Source organism: Myotis brandtii, unplaced genomic scaffold, assembly GCF_000412655.1.
Source record: "Myotis brandtii unplaced genomic scaffold, ASM41265v1 scaffold417, whole genome shotgun sequence".
Taxonomy (NCBI): Eukaryota; Metazoa; Chordata; class Mammalia; order Chiroptera; family Vespertilionidae; genus Myotis; species Myotis brandtii.
The window spans coordinates 630,977-648,108 of NW_005366017.1; the positions used below are offsets into that span (position 1 = coordinate 630,977).

At 49.8% G+C, this 17,132-nt stretch overlaps 2 protein-coding genes across 2 annotated transcripts in view; both read left to right on the plus strand.

The window, feature by feature from the left end:
• Positions 1-12,679, plus strand: part of SCNN1A (sodium channel, non voltage gated 1 alpha subunit) — a 23,258-nt gene extending 10,579 nt beyond the window's left edge. The window contains exons 4-13 of the mRNA XM_014545684.1: positions 816-1,006; positions 5,936-6,039; positions 6,418-6,581; positions 7,040-7,138; positions 7,384-7,501; positions 10,187-10,265; positions 10,396-10,453; positions 10,603-10,658; positions 10,818-10,893; positions 11,239-12,679. Of these exons, the coding sequence (XP_014401170.1) occupies positions 816-1,006; positions 5,936-6,039; positions 6,418-6,581; positions 7,040-7,138; positions 7,384-7,501; positions 10,187-10,265; positions 10,396-10,453; positions 10,603-10,658; positions 10,818-10,893; positions 11,239-11,619 (1,326 nt within the window). The 3' untranslated portion in view covers positions 11,620-12,679. The remainder of the gene's footprint in view (positions 1-815; positions 1,007-5,935; positions 6,040-6,417; positions 6,582-7,039; positions 7,139-7,383; positions 7,502-10,186; positions 10,266-10,395; positions 10,454-10,602; positions 10,659-10,817; positions 10,894-11,238) is intronic.
• Positions 12,680-16,736: 4,057 nt separating this feature from the next.
• Positions 16,737-17,132, plus strand: part of TNFRSF1A (tumor necrosis factor receptor superfamily, member 1A) — a 38,375-nt gene continuing 37,979 nt past the window's right edge. Inside the window, exon 1 of the mRNA XM_014545685.1 lies at positions 16,737-17,081. Coding sequence (XP_014401171.1) covers positions 17,043-17,081 — 39 coding nt within the window. The 5' untranslated portion in view covers positions 16,737-17,042. The remainder of the gene's footprint in view (positions 17,082-17,132) is intronic.

Sequence of the window (17,132 nt, forward strand, 5' to 3'; positions counted from 1 at the left end):
CCCACCCGCCTCTGTTGGCTAGTGTTGAGCCAGCGATTCGTCAGCTGGCTGTCAAAATTAATACATTTTGAAAAATAAAACGAAATAACATATCTCTGAGAGTCAGCTTGTGGGGTCTCTCCTCTCCGGGGGCTTCTGTGGGAGCGTTTAGGTGGCCGGAAGTCAAATCTGCTGTGGAAAATGCCCCTTTCTGAAATACGGGTCCCCCTGGTGGGACTTATTTGGGAGCCTCCAGTGTGATAGGGAACCGGGGTTTTGCAGGTCTCAGGCAGAGAATCAGGAGACTGTGAAAACGCAGACTTAAAATGTGTTTCAATGAAAAATTTTAAAAAATAGAGAAAGGCCATACCACCCTGAATGTGCCTGATCTCTTCTCTAAAAAAGAAAAAAAAGAAGAAGAAGAAAGAAAGAAAGAGAGGAAGAGGAAGTGGGAGAGCAGCATGGGGAAGAAGAAAGAGAAGCCTCCTGTAATGATAGCTAGCTAGTCCTAGCTCTATTGCTGGGATAAACCTGTTGGTCCCTCAGTCTTCCCATCAGTGAAATGGGGAGAAGAATCCTTGCTCCACTCTCTGGCAGAGACTGTATAAATGACAGCTTCTGGTCTCCTCGGCCCCCCACTCCCTTAATCCCATGCCCTCTGGTCCACTCTCCTACCGGCTTCTGCTCCTCTCTGCCTTCTGTTCTGGTCTACTGCTGGTTCCCCACTCCTGTCTGTCAGTCCTCAGGACCCCAGACCCTTCAGTCCTTGATCTCGGCCCTGCCCTGCTGCCTGACCCCTGCTGCTGGCCCTCTGACGCTCTGGTCTCTGTTTCCAGTGTAACCAGAACAAATCCGACTGCTTCTACCAGACATACTCATCAGGGGTGGATGCGGTGAGGGAGTGGTACCGCTTCCACTACATCAACATTCTGTCGAGACTGCCAGATTCCTTCACATCCCTGGAGGAGGACAAGCTGGGCAACTTCATCTTCAGCTGTCGCTTTAACCAGGCCTCCTGCAGCCAGGCGTGAGTCTGTCTTGTCTGCCTCTGTGCTCCCCACCCCTGGTGTCTCCCTCTCAGAGCCAGCCTGAGGCCCAGCAGGAGTGGCACCCAGGAAATGCTTGTTGACTAAATAAATGCCTGTACAGAGGAGGGGATGCATTGAACTCAGGTCCACACCTCTGTCCCCTGGATCATTCTGTAGGACTTCTGCTGCTCTCTGCAGGGCTGGGTCTGAGTGAAGTAGCCTCAGATGGCTGCCCTGGGAAGGTTGGGGTGGAGGTCCAGCTTTGAGAAACCAAGAGCTGGAGGCATGGTTCCCTGTCTATCTAAGGCCTCTTTCTCACTAGCATCAAACTCAAAAGTGCCCAGAAGGTCGTCTGGTTCCATCCTCCACTTTCTCAGATGAGATGGGCAGGCGTGTGGTGGAAATAGCATGGACTAAGTGAGGGGTTAAACCTGAGTTCCTGCTTTGGCTCTGTTACTTCCTGACCAGGTGAACCTGGGCATTTCAAATCACTCTTCAGAACTTGTTTGTTTGTTTGTAAAATGGGTTGAAAATGAGATTTATTCAATGTTCATACAACAAATAGTTTTGACTGTCTAGGCCAGTGGTCGGCAAACTCATTAGTCAACAGAGCCAAATATCAATAGTACAACGATTGAAATTTCTTTTGAGAGCCAAATTTTCTAAACTTAAACTATATAGGTAGGTACATTGTTATTAACTTAATTAGGGTACTCCTAAGGCTTAGGAAGAGCCACACTCAAGGGGCCAAAGAGCCGCATGTGGCTCTCGAGCCGCAGTTTGCCGCCCACGGGTAGGCTATGTGCCACTCACTGGTCTAAGGCATTTGGGATGCATCAGAGAAGAAAATATATAGAATCCTTGCCCTTTTGGCACGTTTACTCCAGTGATGAAGATGGTGATAATATACATCTCCAAGTGCATGAGATGTCAAATTCTAGGGCACTTAGTAAACTACAATGAATGTTGGGTCTCATTACTCTGTACTCAAGCAGAAGTGACTTGCCCTAGGCCACCAGGCCAGCCCTAGTTTAAGGATTCTTTCCCCCAGGGATTCTTTCTGTTAAGATTCCTGTCATAATGACCTTGTAAAGAGGTCATGGCAGCTGCTAACTCTCTGAGGGCTGGGAGAGGCTAGGAGTAAGGGAAGTTTCCTTCTGTAGTCTCTGGCTCCTCCTACCCCCTCCTTTCCCTCCCTGATTCGGATCCTTAATTTTCAGGTGCCATCTTCTTGCCTCTGCCTGGCTGAGGAAGGGTGTTGAGGCAGCCTCTCCACTCTACAGGGAGCCCTTCCCTCCCATGTCGCTGCCGAATGGCAGCAGGGCCAGGTGTCACCTGCTTCTGCCTCCACCCCTCACCTGGCACATACACTCTGCCCAGCACACGATTTTGTTCCTGCCTCTATCTAGTCTTATGTTTGTTTGAGGACAGGAGCTGCCAGGAAGTGGGACAATAGCAGCACCTGAGCCTGGGTCAGCTCACAACTGCCACCCATTCTCTCTAGCTGTCTGTCACCTTCCCACTGATCCTTTCACTCTGCCTGTCCTATGCTCCTACCTCCCTATCAATGGAAAGACCAAGGTTCATCTCAGTCTTGATGCTTAGGTCACTTCCTTAGCTCAGAGCCTCATTATTTCTCACCCAGGTTATTGTTACCACCATCACCACCCCCTCCCAATTTGCCTTTCTATATCCTCTCTTCATTCTGTAATCACAGGAAGCTTTATACATTACTCTTCTTACTTCAATTCACTGTACTTAACTGTGCCAGTTAGTCCTGTTTAATATCCTTCAACATCTCTCATGGCCTTCAGAATCAAGTTGAAGCTCTTTATCATGTCGTTCTCACCCAACTCTTCTCCCCAATGTCAGGCACCCTTTCCCCTTCTCTCAATATTTTTTTATCTAATATATATTTTTATTGATTTCAGAGAGGAAGGGAGAGGGAGAGAGATAGAAACATCAATGATGAGAGAGAATTATCGATCAGCTGCCTCCTGCACAACCCCTACTGAGGATCAAGCCCGCAACCCAGGCATCTGCCCTTGACCCTAATCGAACCTGGGACCCTTCAGTCCTCAGGCCGACGCTCTATCCACTGAGCCAAACCAGACAGGGCTCAACATTTTTTTCTTTAAAAACAAATTTATTGAGATATAATTCACATACCATTAAAACCATCCTTTTAACATATACCATTTAGTGTTGTTGTGTGGTTTTTTTGTTGTTGTGGTTTTTTTGGTATATTCAAAGACTTTTGCAACCATTATCACTAATTTTAGAACATCTTCACCCCAAAAAGAAAGCTTGTACTGATTAGCAGTCATTCCCTATTTTCTCCTCTCCTCTAAGCCCTGGAAACCACTATTCTACTTGTTGTGTCTATAGATTTTCCTACTGTAGATATGTCATATAAATGTATCATACATGTGTTCTTTTGCATCTGGGTTCTTTCACTTAACATAATGTCTTCAAGGTTCATCCATGTTGCAGCATGTATCAGTACTTCATTCCTTTCAGTGGCTGAATAATATTCCATTGTATGGATATACCACATTTTGTTTATCTATTCCTTAGCTGATGGACTTTTTGTGCCCCCCTCCCCCACACTTTTTGGCTATTATAAATAATGCTGCTATGAACATTCCTGTATAAGTTTTTGTATGGATATGTTTTCATTTCTTTTAGGTATATACCTAGGAGTGGGATTGCTGGGTCATATGGTAATTCTATGTTTAACATTTTGAGGAACTGCCAGACTGTTTTCCAAGTGGCGGTGCCATTTACATTCCCACCAGCAATGTATGAGAGTTCTAAATTCTTCACATCCTCCATTTGTTATTGTCTGTTTTTTTTACTTTAGCCATCTTTTTTTTAAAAAATTGATTTGAGAGAGAGAGAGGGGAAGGGAAAGGAGAGAGAGAGAGAGAGAGAGAGAGAGAGAGAGAGAGAAAGAGATTTGTTGTTCCACTTATTATGAAGGCACTTGTTGGTTCTTGTATGCGCCCTGACTGGGGATCAAGTAACACTCTAACCAACTGAGCTACCTGGCCAGGGCTGATGTTAGCCATGTTAATAAATCCCTATAATGTTAATAGTAAACTTATATAGCTCTTCCTAAGTGCTAAGCACTGTTCTGAGAGTCATTTAATCCTCATAACACCCCTGTGAGGTAAGTAGTATCCCATTTTACAGATAAGAAAATTACAACACACACAGATAAAGTGATTTCATTGGTCCCACAGCTAATACTTGTTAGAGCTATGATTCAAATACTAGTCATTTAGTTCTGGAGTCTGTGCTCTTCACGTTATACTGCTTCTCATATATTCTTACAATATACTTAGTGTGTATCCCTTTGTATCTGTTTTTGCACAATGTGTATGTAATATAAATGGTGTTGTGTTGTATATCTCATTTCACCTCTTACTTTTTTTACTAAGCTCTCATTTTAAGATCCATTCATGTTGCTGCATCTGCTCTGTTACCTGCTGCATAGTGTGCATCCACACATGGCACCTGTCCCCTCTACCACTGAGCAGGGCTCACAGGCCCCTCAGCCCTGGCCTCTGCTCTCTTTCATAGTTTCCTCTTCCATCACTCCCTGAATCCAGCCTTTGCTCTGGAAATGTTGACTTTCTAGTGCTTTCCAGAATGTGCACCAATATTTCACACCTCTGTGCCTTCTTTCTTCAAGGCCAATGGGATATTCCAGATCACCTTGTTCCAATCTCCTTATTTTACAACTAGAGGCACGATGCACGAAATTCATGCAAGAGTAGGCCTTCCTTCCCCTGGCACCTGGGACCCAGGCTTCCCTCGCAGCCCCAGCTTCGTCTGGCTGGTCATCCAGAAGGACGTCTGGTCTAATTAGCATATTAGCTTTTATTATTATAGACTAGAGGCCCAGTGCATGAAATTCTTGCATGGGTGGGGGAGTTGGGGGAGGTGTCCTTCAGTCCTGCACCCTCTCGCAATCTGGGACCCCTCGGGCGATGTCTGACTGCCGGTTTAGGCCCAATCCTGCAGTCAGACATCCCGCTCGCAATCTGGGACCGCTGGGTCCTAACCGCTGGCCTGCCTGCCTACCTGATTGCCCCAACCACTCTGCCTGCCTGCCTGATCGCCCCTAACCGCTAGCCTGCCTGCCTGATCCCCCCTAACTGCTTGCCTGCCTGCCTGATCCCCCCTAACCCCTATGCCTGCCTGATCACCCCTAACCTTCTCTGCCTCGGCCCCCGCCACTGCAGCTTCGTCCGGAAGGACATCTGAAATGATGTCCGGAAGGTTGTTAGGCTGTCTGGTATAATTAGCATATTACACTTTTATTATTATAGACGAGAAGAATAAGCTTAGAAAAAATGACCTGCTCAGAGCCATGCAACTAGAACCCTACTCATTTCTGCCTTGGGATCTGATCTTCCTCCTCTCAGCTCCATGCTCACCACTGGCCTTACTCTCTGCTGTTCCCTTCCATTTCATTCATTCATTTATTAACTATTTACTAACTGTCTCCTATATGCCAAGAACTATGCAGTTAATCCAGAGATGATATAGAGATGAATGGGATCTGGCTCCCGTCTTTAAGGAGATCAGAATCCAAATGGTGAACTATGATGTAGACATGTGAGAAGCTAGGGACACTGCAAGAGTCTCCACAATGCAACACAGTGACACAAGAGAGGTCACAAGGCCAGGCAGGTCAAGTGGCCTGCTGGGAGAAACCCGGGCTAGCAGGTAAATGACCTGGGTTTGACTCCCAAGTTGTCATCACTGTTTGTGCCCCATGTTCCTCTTTTGTGCTGTGGAGATGATGCCCTCGCAGGCTGTTGGCACATAGTAGATGACCAGGAAACAAAACGTTCTGAAAGTCCCTCCCTCCCTGGTCCCTTTTCTCTGTGACCCTTCTCTATCTCCCTCCTGAATAGGAATTACTCTCACTTCCACCACCCGATATATGGAAACTGCTACACTTTCAATGGCGAGAACAACTCCAACCTCTGGATGTCTTCTATGCCTGGGGTCAACAATGGTGAGCAACACCCCATACTCTCAATCCCTGACCTCTGCCTCAGCCCTTCCTACTGCCCTGCCCACCCACATTTACCCACCTTGAGCTCCATCCTAGAGATACCGTGAGCCTCTGGGCATCAACGTAATGTGCCTATCTCAGTCCTGGAAGGAGTCCTCGCTGTTCTTTCTCCACCATGGGTACCACGTTGTCCATTCCAGGTGTGATAGGAACCCTGACCTAGTCCTTCCAGCCCGACCCCAGAATCCATCCATTTGTAGGTTTTCCTGCTTTGCTCTCCTTGGAGCATTAGGAACTGGGCAGGGTGAGAGGGTGTTTTCCATCCCCTAATGCTTTTCCAAGACCTTCCCCCAACTCTGCTCCCTCTACACACCCCAGGTCTGTCCCTGACACTGCGCACAGAGCAGAATGACTTCATCCCGCTGCTGTCCACAGTGACTGGGGCCAGGGTAACGGTGCACGGGCAGGATGAGCCTGCCTTTATGGATGATGGTGGCTTTAACTTGCGGCCTGGTGTGGAGACCTCCATCAGCATGAGGAAGGCAAGGATGCTGCCTGGGAAGCCTGGGAGGAGAGCCCTAGATTAGCGAGGGGCATGGGAAGTGGTCTTGACAACCAGAGGCTGAGGAGGGGGATCATGCAGGCCGGGACCTTGAGTATGTGGAGGTCTACAGGAGCAGAAACCAGGGGCGTGGGGCTGGAAGAGTGGACACCAGGAAGAAGGGAGCAGAGGAGTGGGCCTTGGATGAGAGTGCTTAGAAGGGATTCAGAACATGCTTAGGATTCCAGGGGATGCTGTGGGCCTGGTGTCCTTGAATGTGGCACTGAGGTGGATGTTGGGGCCACTGGGAGCATGTTTTGAAATGGGGAGGCAGACAGGTGAGGCTGGCAGGGTAGGAGATGCAACCTGAGACTGAGGGAAGACAGAGGATTCAGGAGGAGGCCTGGGCCACTGCTCTGCTCTGCGACCTCTGACATCTTGGTGTGTGTGTATTCACAGGAAACCCTGGACAGACTTGGGGGCAACTATGGAGACTGTACCTATAATGGCAGTGACGTACCTGTCAAGAACCTTTACCATTCCAAGTACACACAGCAGGTGAGGCCAGTCTGTTTCTATGGCAACCATCTCCCAGGCCTGCACTGCTGGTCAGTCAAAATTGAAGGGTGTGTGTGTGAGTGTGTGTGTGTGTGTGTGTGTGTGTGTGTGTGTGTGTAAACAGAGGAAAGAGGGATGGATGTGCAGCACAGAGAATTGTTTGTCCTTCCCTTCTCTGTCTCTTCTGGGCTGTTTGTGGGCAAGCGCAGGCCTGACCTCCTCCCCCCTCACTCTCCTCTCTGTAGGTGTGTATTCACTCTTGCTTCCAGGAGAGCATGGTCAAGGAGTGTGGCTGTGCCTACATCTTCTACCCACGGCCCAAGCATGTGGAGTACTGTGACTACAAGAAGCATGATTCCTGGGGTGAGAGTCCAGGAGGGAGCCCCTGGGCTGCCCATCGACCAGGACTTTCCTGAGAGCCCTCTCCTCTCAGCACCCTCATCTGTGGGGCTGCTTCTGCCTCACACTGGCCCTGATGAATTCTCCCTGTCTCTTGTTTTCCAGTCCTTAGACTGGCCTCTCTCAGTTTTCTATGCACTATCTCTGTCCCTCCCTCACAGTTTCTCCCCTTCTGTTTTGGCTTCTGTGTGTTTATAAAGGAACTAGAGGCCCAGTGCACAAAATTAGTGCAAGGGGCTTGGCCCTCGCAGCAGCCCCAGCTGCCTCGCGGGCCCACCCGCCTCCCACTGTCCGGTCTAATTAGCATATTAGCTCTTTATTATGTAGGATGGCTCTATTTAAAATAACTTGCAGCATAAGGTAGGAAGAGTGTGTGAAAAATCTCCCCGTTCTCTCCGGGGCCTGCTGAGGTTTCTGTGCACACTCTGCCTATAGCTCCCTCGTCTCACTCAAGGCTCCGGGCCAGGCACTGGGATAACTCACTGGGTGCAGGGAGGAAATACCAGAAGTTAAATGTGTCTCTATCATTCTCTTACACATCCCATTTTATGTATGTTTTATAATGTACATAATGCATCAATTCAATAGTAGCAGGTATGTGCTTTATAAACCAAATACGTATACTGGAGTTGCTTATTTAAGAAGTTGTTACCTCCAGGAGGGCACAATCAAAGAAGTCTGGAGAGCCCTGGAGTCTCCTCCTTATCCTGGTCTGGGAGTAGACAGATCCCCTTTTCTGTTCACTACAGCTGGGCTACTCAGCAGGGAAGCTGTGTACTAGGAAGCCGAGGGAGAGAAAATCCTAAACAGGAAACCATGGAAACAGAGGGTTGGCTTTCCTGGTGCACATGCTCTTATCCCTCGCAGCTGACTGATCCTCCGGGGTCTCCTTCTCCCCGGTTCCCCTGGGACCAACTCTCCCCCTGCAGGTGGGTGGCTGGCCATTGCTGGAGGACACACACCTTCACACCTCTCAGGATGAGGCAGGGGCCCTGCAGACCCCGGAGTTCCGTGTCTGCCTGGCTTGGCTCTGTCTGTGTTGATCTTGCGGCCTCCTTCCTTTCCTGGGTCTGCTCCACCCAGCTCTCTCCCCTGCTGGACTTTGTAGTTGTGGCCTCCCTTCCTGTGTCTCTGACCTTAGAAAACCATAGAGCATCTGAGCTGGAGTGTTTCCTCCTGGCCTCACCTTCTCCTCTCTCAGATAAGCAAGCTGAGACCCTGAGGAGGGACATGGCTCCCTGCCCACTGCTCCCCTCGGCCCGCAAACAGTGATTTCTAAGTGTTTGTGAGTTTGAAGAAGATCTGTGGGAGAAAAATAACAGTACTGATTGCTGAGAAGCTGTGAGGAGGAGGGAAAGGCACTAGGTTAAAAATTCAGTCTGTTGCGTTTCCTAAGGACTGCTCACTCCCCAGAGAAAAGGGCCCCGCTGTTTCCCAGTCTTCCTAATTAAAGATCCCCAGTCCTGGTAGACTGAGAAATTTGGGTCAGAAATGAAGGAGGACTTCCAGACTGGGTGACTAAGAGTAGCAAGAAGAACAATATAACCTTACTTAGACTTTGGCAAATGGGGGAGCAAGGGAATCTATAAACCAACTGTTCTTTCTTTCTTTTTTTTGGTAACAGCTTTTTGAGACAATTCAACCCATTTAAAGTGCACAATTCAATTTTAAGATAGTTTTAGATTTTAGTATAGTCATAGAGTTGTGCAACAATGGCCACAGCCATTTTTATCACACCAGAAAGAAACTTTGTACCCATTAGCACTCTTCAAGTTCCCCATTCCCTGCACCCACAGTGCCCTTCTCCCTCTCCCAACCCCCCCCCCCCCCCCCACACACACACATACACACTTCTGTCTCTAGATTTGCCTATTCTGTACATTTCATATATGTAGAATCATATAACCTATGGTCCTTTGTGACTGGGATATTTTCAAGATTCATCCATCTTGTAGCATGTGCAAGAACTTCATTCCTATTTATGGCCAAATAATGTTCCATTGTAGGGACAGACCGCATTTGTTTATTCATTCATCACTTAATGGACATTTGGGTTTTTTATACTTTTTTTTTTTTTTACTATAGTGACTGTGAACATCTGTGTACAAGTTTTTGTGTGAACATATGTTTTGAAGTCTCTCGGGTATATACCTAGGAGTGGAATTTCTGAGTCAGATCATAGCTGTATGTTTAAAATTCTGAGGAACTGCCAGACGGCTTTCCAAAGTGGCCGCACCATTTTACACGCTCAGCAGCAATGTAGGAGGTTCCAGTTTCTCTACAGTAACACTTGCTCTTGTCCCTTTTTAAATTGAATTTATTGGGGGTGACGTTGGTCTTTTGTTCAATTATAGCCATTCTAGTGGGTATGACGTGATATCTCATTGTGCTTTAATCTCATTACTTTACACAATTGTTCCCCTTCTTTCTGACTTTCTAATTTTTGTTTAAATCCTACACATCTTTACATAGGTGTAGTGCACCGCGCCCCCCCCCCCAAATTAGCTTAATTTCTTAAACTGTTTTGGGTGCAGCCACTCAGGAGACATCACTGTAATCTGATACTCTTGAGAAGGGGGTGCCCGGGATCTTGAGAGGCCTCTTGGGTGTGGGGCAGAGAAGGTTGAGGTGTCCGCTCTGCACCCACAGGCTACTGCTACTATAAGCTCCAGGGTGCCTTCTCCTCAGATCGCCTGGGCTGTTTCACCAAGTGCCTGAAGCCGTGCAGGTGAGTGTCCCCTTCGCCTGGACACAGATTGGGCAGCGGGCTGCTTGGCTGGGTGGAATACGGGTACTCAGCTAAGCCTTTGAGTGGGAGAGCCCCACCCCTATTACTGAGTGCCTCTCTCCATTCCCAGTGTGACCAGTTACAAGCTCTCTGCAGGTTACTCGCGATGGCCCTCAGTGACATCCCAGGTAAAGTGGGGAAGGGCAAGGACAGGGGATGTGTGTATGACCCTGTGGTCTTCTCTGGGTATATGTATGTGGGTGTGTTTGACCCCACCCCCAACTCTGTAAGCCTGGAGAGTATGGGTGGCCCCCTTGACATTCCAATTCTCTCCCAGGACTGGGTCTTCCGGATGTTATCCCTACAGAATAATTACACCATCAAAAACAAGAGGTCAGTCCTACCCTGGTCCCAGCCCCAAGAAAGGAATCCTTGGGAGGAAAATCAAATCTGGAAAGAAGGATTGATACAGTTGATTAGAGGAGGGTGTTTGTGAGGTTCCGAGAAGTTAATCCTCTGCCATTTCTTCCCACCCTCTCCCCTTCTCCAAAGAAACGGAGTTGCCAAACTCAATGTCTTCTTCAAGGAGCTGAACTACAAAACCAATTCTGAGTCTCCCTCCGTCACGGTACGTCCTGCCTCACTGAGCCTGTGATTTTCTGGGGGGTCAGGGAAAACAAGGGGTTGCCTTTGTTGGGCCAAGGTGTCTGGGCCTTGAAGGTAGGGGACCAAGGAGAGGGGTGAGGGGGAGAGGGTTGGAAGAAGGGGAACTTGGCTGGGGGATGAAGCCTCTTGGGGTAGTGGGAGGGAAGGGTGTGCCAGGTGGGTATGACTTGGACAGAAGGGGTCCAGGGCGCCACCGAGAGGCTGAGAGGGGTGGCTGAGGACCTCAGGTAAGGAGGGATGGGACTCCTCTGCCGGAGCCCACCCTGGGCCCTCTGCCCAGTGGTCAGTGTGCCTTTCGCCCTCACAGATGGTCACCCTCCTGTCCAACCTGGGCAGCCAGTGGAGCCTGTGGTTCGGCTCCTCGGTGCTGTCTGTGGTGGAGATGGCGGAGCTCATCTTTGACCTCATGGTCATTACATTCCTCATGCTGCTCCGGAGGTTCAGAAGCCGATACTGGTCTCCAGGCCGAGGGGGCAGAGGTGCCCAGGAGGTGGCCTCCACTCCAGCTTCCTCCCTCCCTTCCAGCGTTTGCCCCAAGCTCTCCTCCCTGGCCTCATCCCTGCCAAGCCCTGATACTTCCCCAACCTTGACTGCCCCTCCACCAGCCTATGCCACCCTGGGCCCCTGCCCAGCTCCATCCAGCTCGGCAGGGGCCAGCTCCTCTGTCTTCACTCTGGAGGAGCCCTGAGAGGAAACCTGAGAGGAAAGGAGGGTATCAGCCCCCCGAGGCAAGCAGCTTCCCTTGGTGGGTGGGGACAAACCTTGGCAGGATTAAGGAATGTTTTGGGCTTGTTCTCAGCTGCCCCAACTGCCTTTGGTGTGGAGGAGGAAAGCAGGGTGAATAAGGAGCTACAGAAATTGCTTGGAAAACAGGAGCCACGGAAGCTGCCCAGAATTGCCCTTGGCTCCTGCCCAGTACCCCCTGGTCCTGCCTCTAGAACCCTCTGGCTTCCTCATCCAAGTGGAGAGAAATCTCCTTTTCCCTTGGATCAGCCAAGTCAGACTTGGAGCTTTGACAAGGAACTTTGCTAGGAAACAAATGAAGACCAGAACAAAACACACAAGGGCACACAAAGGCATGCCCAGGTCTCCTACCCAAGGATGACTGAAGCCAGTTCTGACTGGCCCGGCCACACTGCTTTCCAGTGACACGGACGTTTGCTCCTCTTCTTGAAGTTGGGTGGGGAACCTCACCCAAAAGCCCCCTGAGTTAGTTCTTGGGCAAGTCCCCTTCCATGACTCCCCAGAGTAGGGCTGGAGCAGACTAGTGCAGTAAAGGTTTGGTGTTTCCAGTTGGACCCACGACTCTTCCAGCCTCATCTATACCCCTCCCCCCCCCCCCCGCCCCCCCACAGCCCATCCTAGCACTCTGCCTGTATCCTTCACACCTCTGCAAGTCTCAAACTATTTCCTAAACCTGGAAGCTTTCCCCACCATTGGCTGGAGAACTCCTATGCATCCCTTAGAACCCTACACAGACACAACTACTTCTATGAAGGCTTTTGCCCCATCTTGTCTTCCCCAGAATTGATCACTCCCCTCTTCCCTGGACTCCCATAGTGCACCATATCATTGGTTGGAATGCTGATTTTGCATTTTACTTTCCTGTTCATTTGTGTCTGCCGCCCCAACTAGACTGTGAGCTCCTTGTGGTCAGGGACTGTTGTTCATTTATGTAACCTCAGGGTCTAGCCCAGTGTCCGACTTGGAGCAAGTAGGCAGGCACTCAATAAATATTTGTTGCATAAAAAAATGTCTGGAGAGTTGAATGGGGTGCCCTATAGGGGGTAGGGAGTGGATCTGAGTCCCTGGGTCTCTGCTCAAGCTCCTAGGAGGTCCTGGGGTGGGGGTGAGGGAGACAGACTCTGACCCCTCAGCTTCACTATGGAAATGACCATTCTTTGGGGGCCTCAGGAGAGACAAACTGTCTTGCTAGTTCCTCCATGGACATTGATATGCATCTGTTATGTGCCCATCACCATGTTAGGGTGGGAGGGCAAAGACGTGGGCACTCCCCTCAGACCGACTAGGCAGTGCTTGGGATAACTCCCCCACCTCCCCCAGTCTCGTACTCCCTCACCCGTCCATTGTCAGAACGCCCTTTTCCTCCCAACTTTACTTACCATCATCAGTAATCTTTCACTCCATTCGCGGAGCACCCAGCACTCACCACCCAGCTGCAACATAACATCCTCATTTGCTCCCTCCCCATCAGCTGCACAGTTGTGGTGGAGGAGGATGAGACTCAGGCCACATTCTTCTGGACCCTCAAAGCCTGTGTATTCTCATTCTTGCATCATCCCAGAGTGAGAGCAGTGGGAATCCTCCCAGGTTATTTCTTAAAACTATGTTTTTTATTGATTTCAGACAGAGGAAGGGAGAGGGAGAGAGAGATAGAAACATCAATGATGAGAGAGAATCATTGATCAACTGCCTCCTGCACACCCCCAACTGGGGATCGAGCCCACAACCTGGGCATGTGCCCTGACTGGGAATCAAACTGGGACCTCCTGGTTCATGGGTCAATGCTCAACCACTGAACCACACCAGCCAGGCCCTCCCAGGTTTCCATAGAGAAGAGACTGAGGGATGTCTGAGTGGAGCCTGGGTTTTCGAGCCCCTGGTTCCTCCCCCCACTGCAGCATGACACTTGGAACCTAGAAGTTACCCTTCCTTGTCACTTTGCGGACATTTCCCTTACTGCCCTGGTCTTACTCCCCTCAGTTACAGTCTCCCTGTCCTGAGGAGCCAAGTGCATCTTGGGAAAAGAGGAAGAGATGGTGAAGGGAGTGGAGAGATGGATAAGGTTGTGACCAGGAACTGATGCGGTGCTTTCCGACTTCCCTTTCCTAGACGCAAGCTGATGAGAGGGAAATGGTGGTGTTACAACAGTCTCTTCCGTCAGAGCCCTCAGGCTCAGTCCGCCCTGTGTACTCTCTGCCACAGCCCAGCCTTGCCCCACCTGTCCCCAGCGGCCTGTCCTCTGGCTGGGGTGGGCAGTCCTGTTGGACAGCTGACCTGTTACAGATAATGGTAATCAGCTCCTCCCCACCTGGAGTTGTCTTGGCCTGTGGAGTTTCCACTCTGTGGGGTTTCCTTCTCTCCATCCCGTATTTATATGCTGCCCTTGGACCTCAGGGTTAGGGTTAGAATTTGAGTGTTAGGGAAGATCCAGTTAAGTTGCCTTCTGTTCCTTAGCAGGCGACATAACTTGTTCAAGTTCATGATTCTTACAGAACCAGCCTGGAACCTGGGTCTCTTTCTATGACCCACAGAGTCAGGATGGAAGGGCTGCGGCTGAACCCACATCATCCTCATCTGGAGTCCAGTGCTCTTTGGATCACTCTGTACTGCTGTGGAGTGTGTGCATGTGTGTGTGTGTGTGTGTGTGTGTGTGTGTGTGTGAGAGAGAGAGAGAGAGAGAGAGAGAGAGAGAGAGAGAGGTGATGGGGCGGGGGGACTCTGCCATCTGAAGCTCTCTTCTCTATCCTTTGCTCCATAGACCCTAACAATCAATTCTGTCATCCCCTAATTTGCTCCTCTTCGATTTCTCCATCTATCCCATTCTCTCTCTCACCATTATTCCTTCTTCTTTGCCTGGAAGAAATTTCTCCATGAAACTAGTTAGCTTTTCATATTCCTAGGTCTATCTACCTCTCACCATCTTTTTAAAAACAATGTTATTGAGCCCTGACCAATTTGCTCGGTGGTTAGAGCATCGGCCCTCAGACCAAAGGGTTGTGGGTTAAATTCTGGGTCAAGGGCATATACCTGGGTTGCAGGTTGATCCCCAGCCCTGGTTGGGGCGGGTGCAGGAGGCAACTAATCAATGTGTCTCTCTCACATTGATGTTTCTCTCCCTCCCTCCCCCCTTCCACTCCCTCTAGAGTGAGGATTAAAAAAATAATAAATAATAAAATAAAAACAATTTAATACCACATTTCTCAAAACTTTAAACTTATTGAGTGAATTAGCATTTATCCTGAACAATGATAGAGATTCTCTTTTTCTACCAGGCTATGTATAATGGCTTGAACAGTTGGCACAGACTATTAAAATTCCTTGTAACATTAAAACTAGGACATTGAGGTCATTATTAATTATTAACACAAACGGTTAATATTGCTTCCTCTTTTCTATTGAATCCTTGGTATCTCGCAAACACTTGCTAAACACTTTGTATGCATTTACTTATCAGTGCCTATGACGTGAGGGTACTGGGGTGTTCCCCGTATTGTAGGTGAGGAGCCTGTGGCCCTCCTTGCTTCTTCACAGTGGAAACTGGGCATTCTGACTCTTGCACTTGATTCCAATGACTCTGCTTTGAGAGGCCTGCTTCCGGTCCACTGTACTATCCTTGGAGGCTCCCTGTGTGTTGGTAGAGGTGAGTTCCTCTGAGTCCAGCTTCAACTCTCCAGTTCTTCAGAGGCTGGGGGGTGGGGTGTAGTGAAGTCAGCCCAAGGTGGGGACATCCAAGCTCCATTCTCACCTATGGATGCTCTGTCCTTAGGATCAGAGAGGGGAGGCCAGGAAAAGCCAGGCAGGGTGGACTCTGGGGGAGGGAGCTGAGCTGCTGGATCAAGGGGAGAAGGAACCAGGAGCTCTGATTCCAAGTCACAAAGCCCTTGGACCTCACTCCTCTGTCTTCCTGCATTTCTAGCAAACTCAGCCACCAGAGGACCACGGGCCTGGGCTGGGTAGAGGGAAGGTCATTTTGTTCAGAGGACATTTGAGTGAACATTGTACCCTTGTGTGATTCATTTTGGAGGTGTCCTGCACGAATTGGGGTGACATAAAATACCCAGAGTCAGGGAGTGGGGTCTGAACCAGAGGGACAGACAGAAAAGTAGCCATGTGTCTAAGGTAGCAAAATGGGCCCCTGGGTTTCAGGGTCCTCAGGGAACATGCTCTGTGTGTCTCTGGCTCTCAGTTTTCTCATCTATAAAACAAGAAGGCGCAGTAGATGATCTCGAAGGTTGCTTTGGACTGAAATACAGAATGATATTTGGGAAAAGGGCTCTGGGAACGTATTAGTAATATCTGATTGAGATATCTGGAATTCCCAAAGCGTTTTCACAGATATGATCTCATTAATCCTCGTGACACCGCTTTCCTGTGTTGGTGGGATAGGCATTGTTCTTCTTACTCCATAACGAGGGAGCCAAGACCCAGTGGAGGTCCCACCAATGTTTGGTGGCAGAGCCAGGCTCAGCAGCTGTGAGACCCAGCCTAGCACAGGCTGGGTGAGAACCAGATTGGGGGGAGGGTGTGAAGGCCACAAGCCAGGGCAGAAAACTGGGGTTAGGATTTACTCGGAGGTTTAGATTGGAGGGGTACATTCCCAAGAAAGTGGGAGATGAGGGTGTCAGTGGAGAACTCTGGGAGAACGGAATGAGTTACTGAGGAACACGGAGTCCTTGTCATGTATCAGACACGTATCTGCCCTGTTTCAATCAATCCTTACAGCAACCACTTGAAATGGGGTCTCACCATTTGGCACGTTGGAAAGTAGGCTCAGAAAGTTTAGATTGTCCAAGACCACCCAGCTAAAAAGCAGAGGACTCTGAACTGTACCCCAGGGAATCTGAATCCAAAACCCTGGTTCTGTCTATTGCTATTCAATTGGGAGAAGCCAGGGGATGGGGGTGAGGAGGGAGGGGGCTTACTGCGCGTGGGTGTTTGGTTGGGAGGGTCAGGTTGGTGGATCCAGGACTGTGGAGTCTCTCACTGTGCTACAAAGAGTTAAAAAACCTTTGCCCCCTCCTCCCGCCTCTACCCGCCTCCTCCAGCCTCCTCCCCCAAGTCCTTCCTGTCTTGCTGTTGCAACACCCATCAGCCTCTCTCCCTTTCCCTCCCACCTCTTTCTCGTAGTCCGGGCTCAGGCTCGGGTTCTGGCCTTCGGGGTTTGAGGCCCCTGGGACTGGATTCTGATCTTCATCCCAAGCTCAAGCCTTCACTCCCCCACCTAAGGCCAGGGCTCCTCTTGGGACCTCCTGACCGGCTCATCCCGGGACTCCGGGACTCGGTGGATGCCCCTTCGCCTGCCGCCACCACTGCTGCCTCCGCTGCCTGAGCCCTGATGGGGGAGTAAGAGGCCACAGCTGGCCGGACATGGGCCTCCCCACCGTGCCTGGCCCACTGCTGCCACTGGTGAGACCAGGGACCAGGGCGGAGTGGGCTGGTGGGCGCAGGGTGCCGCCG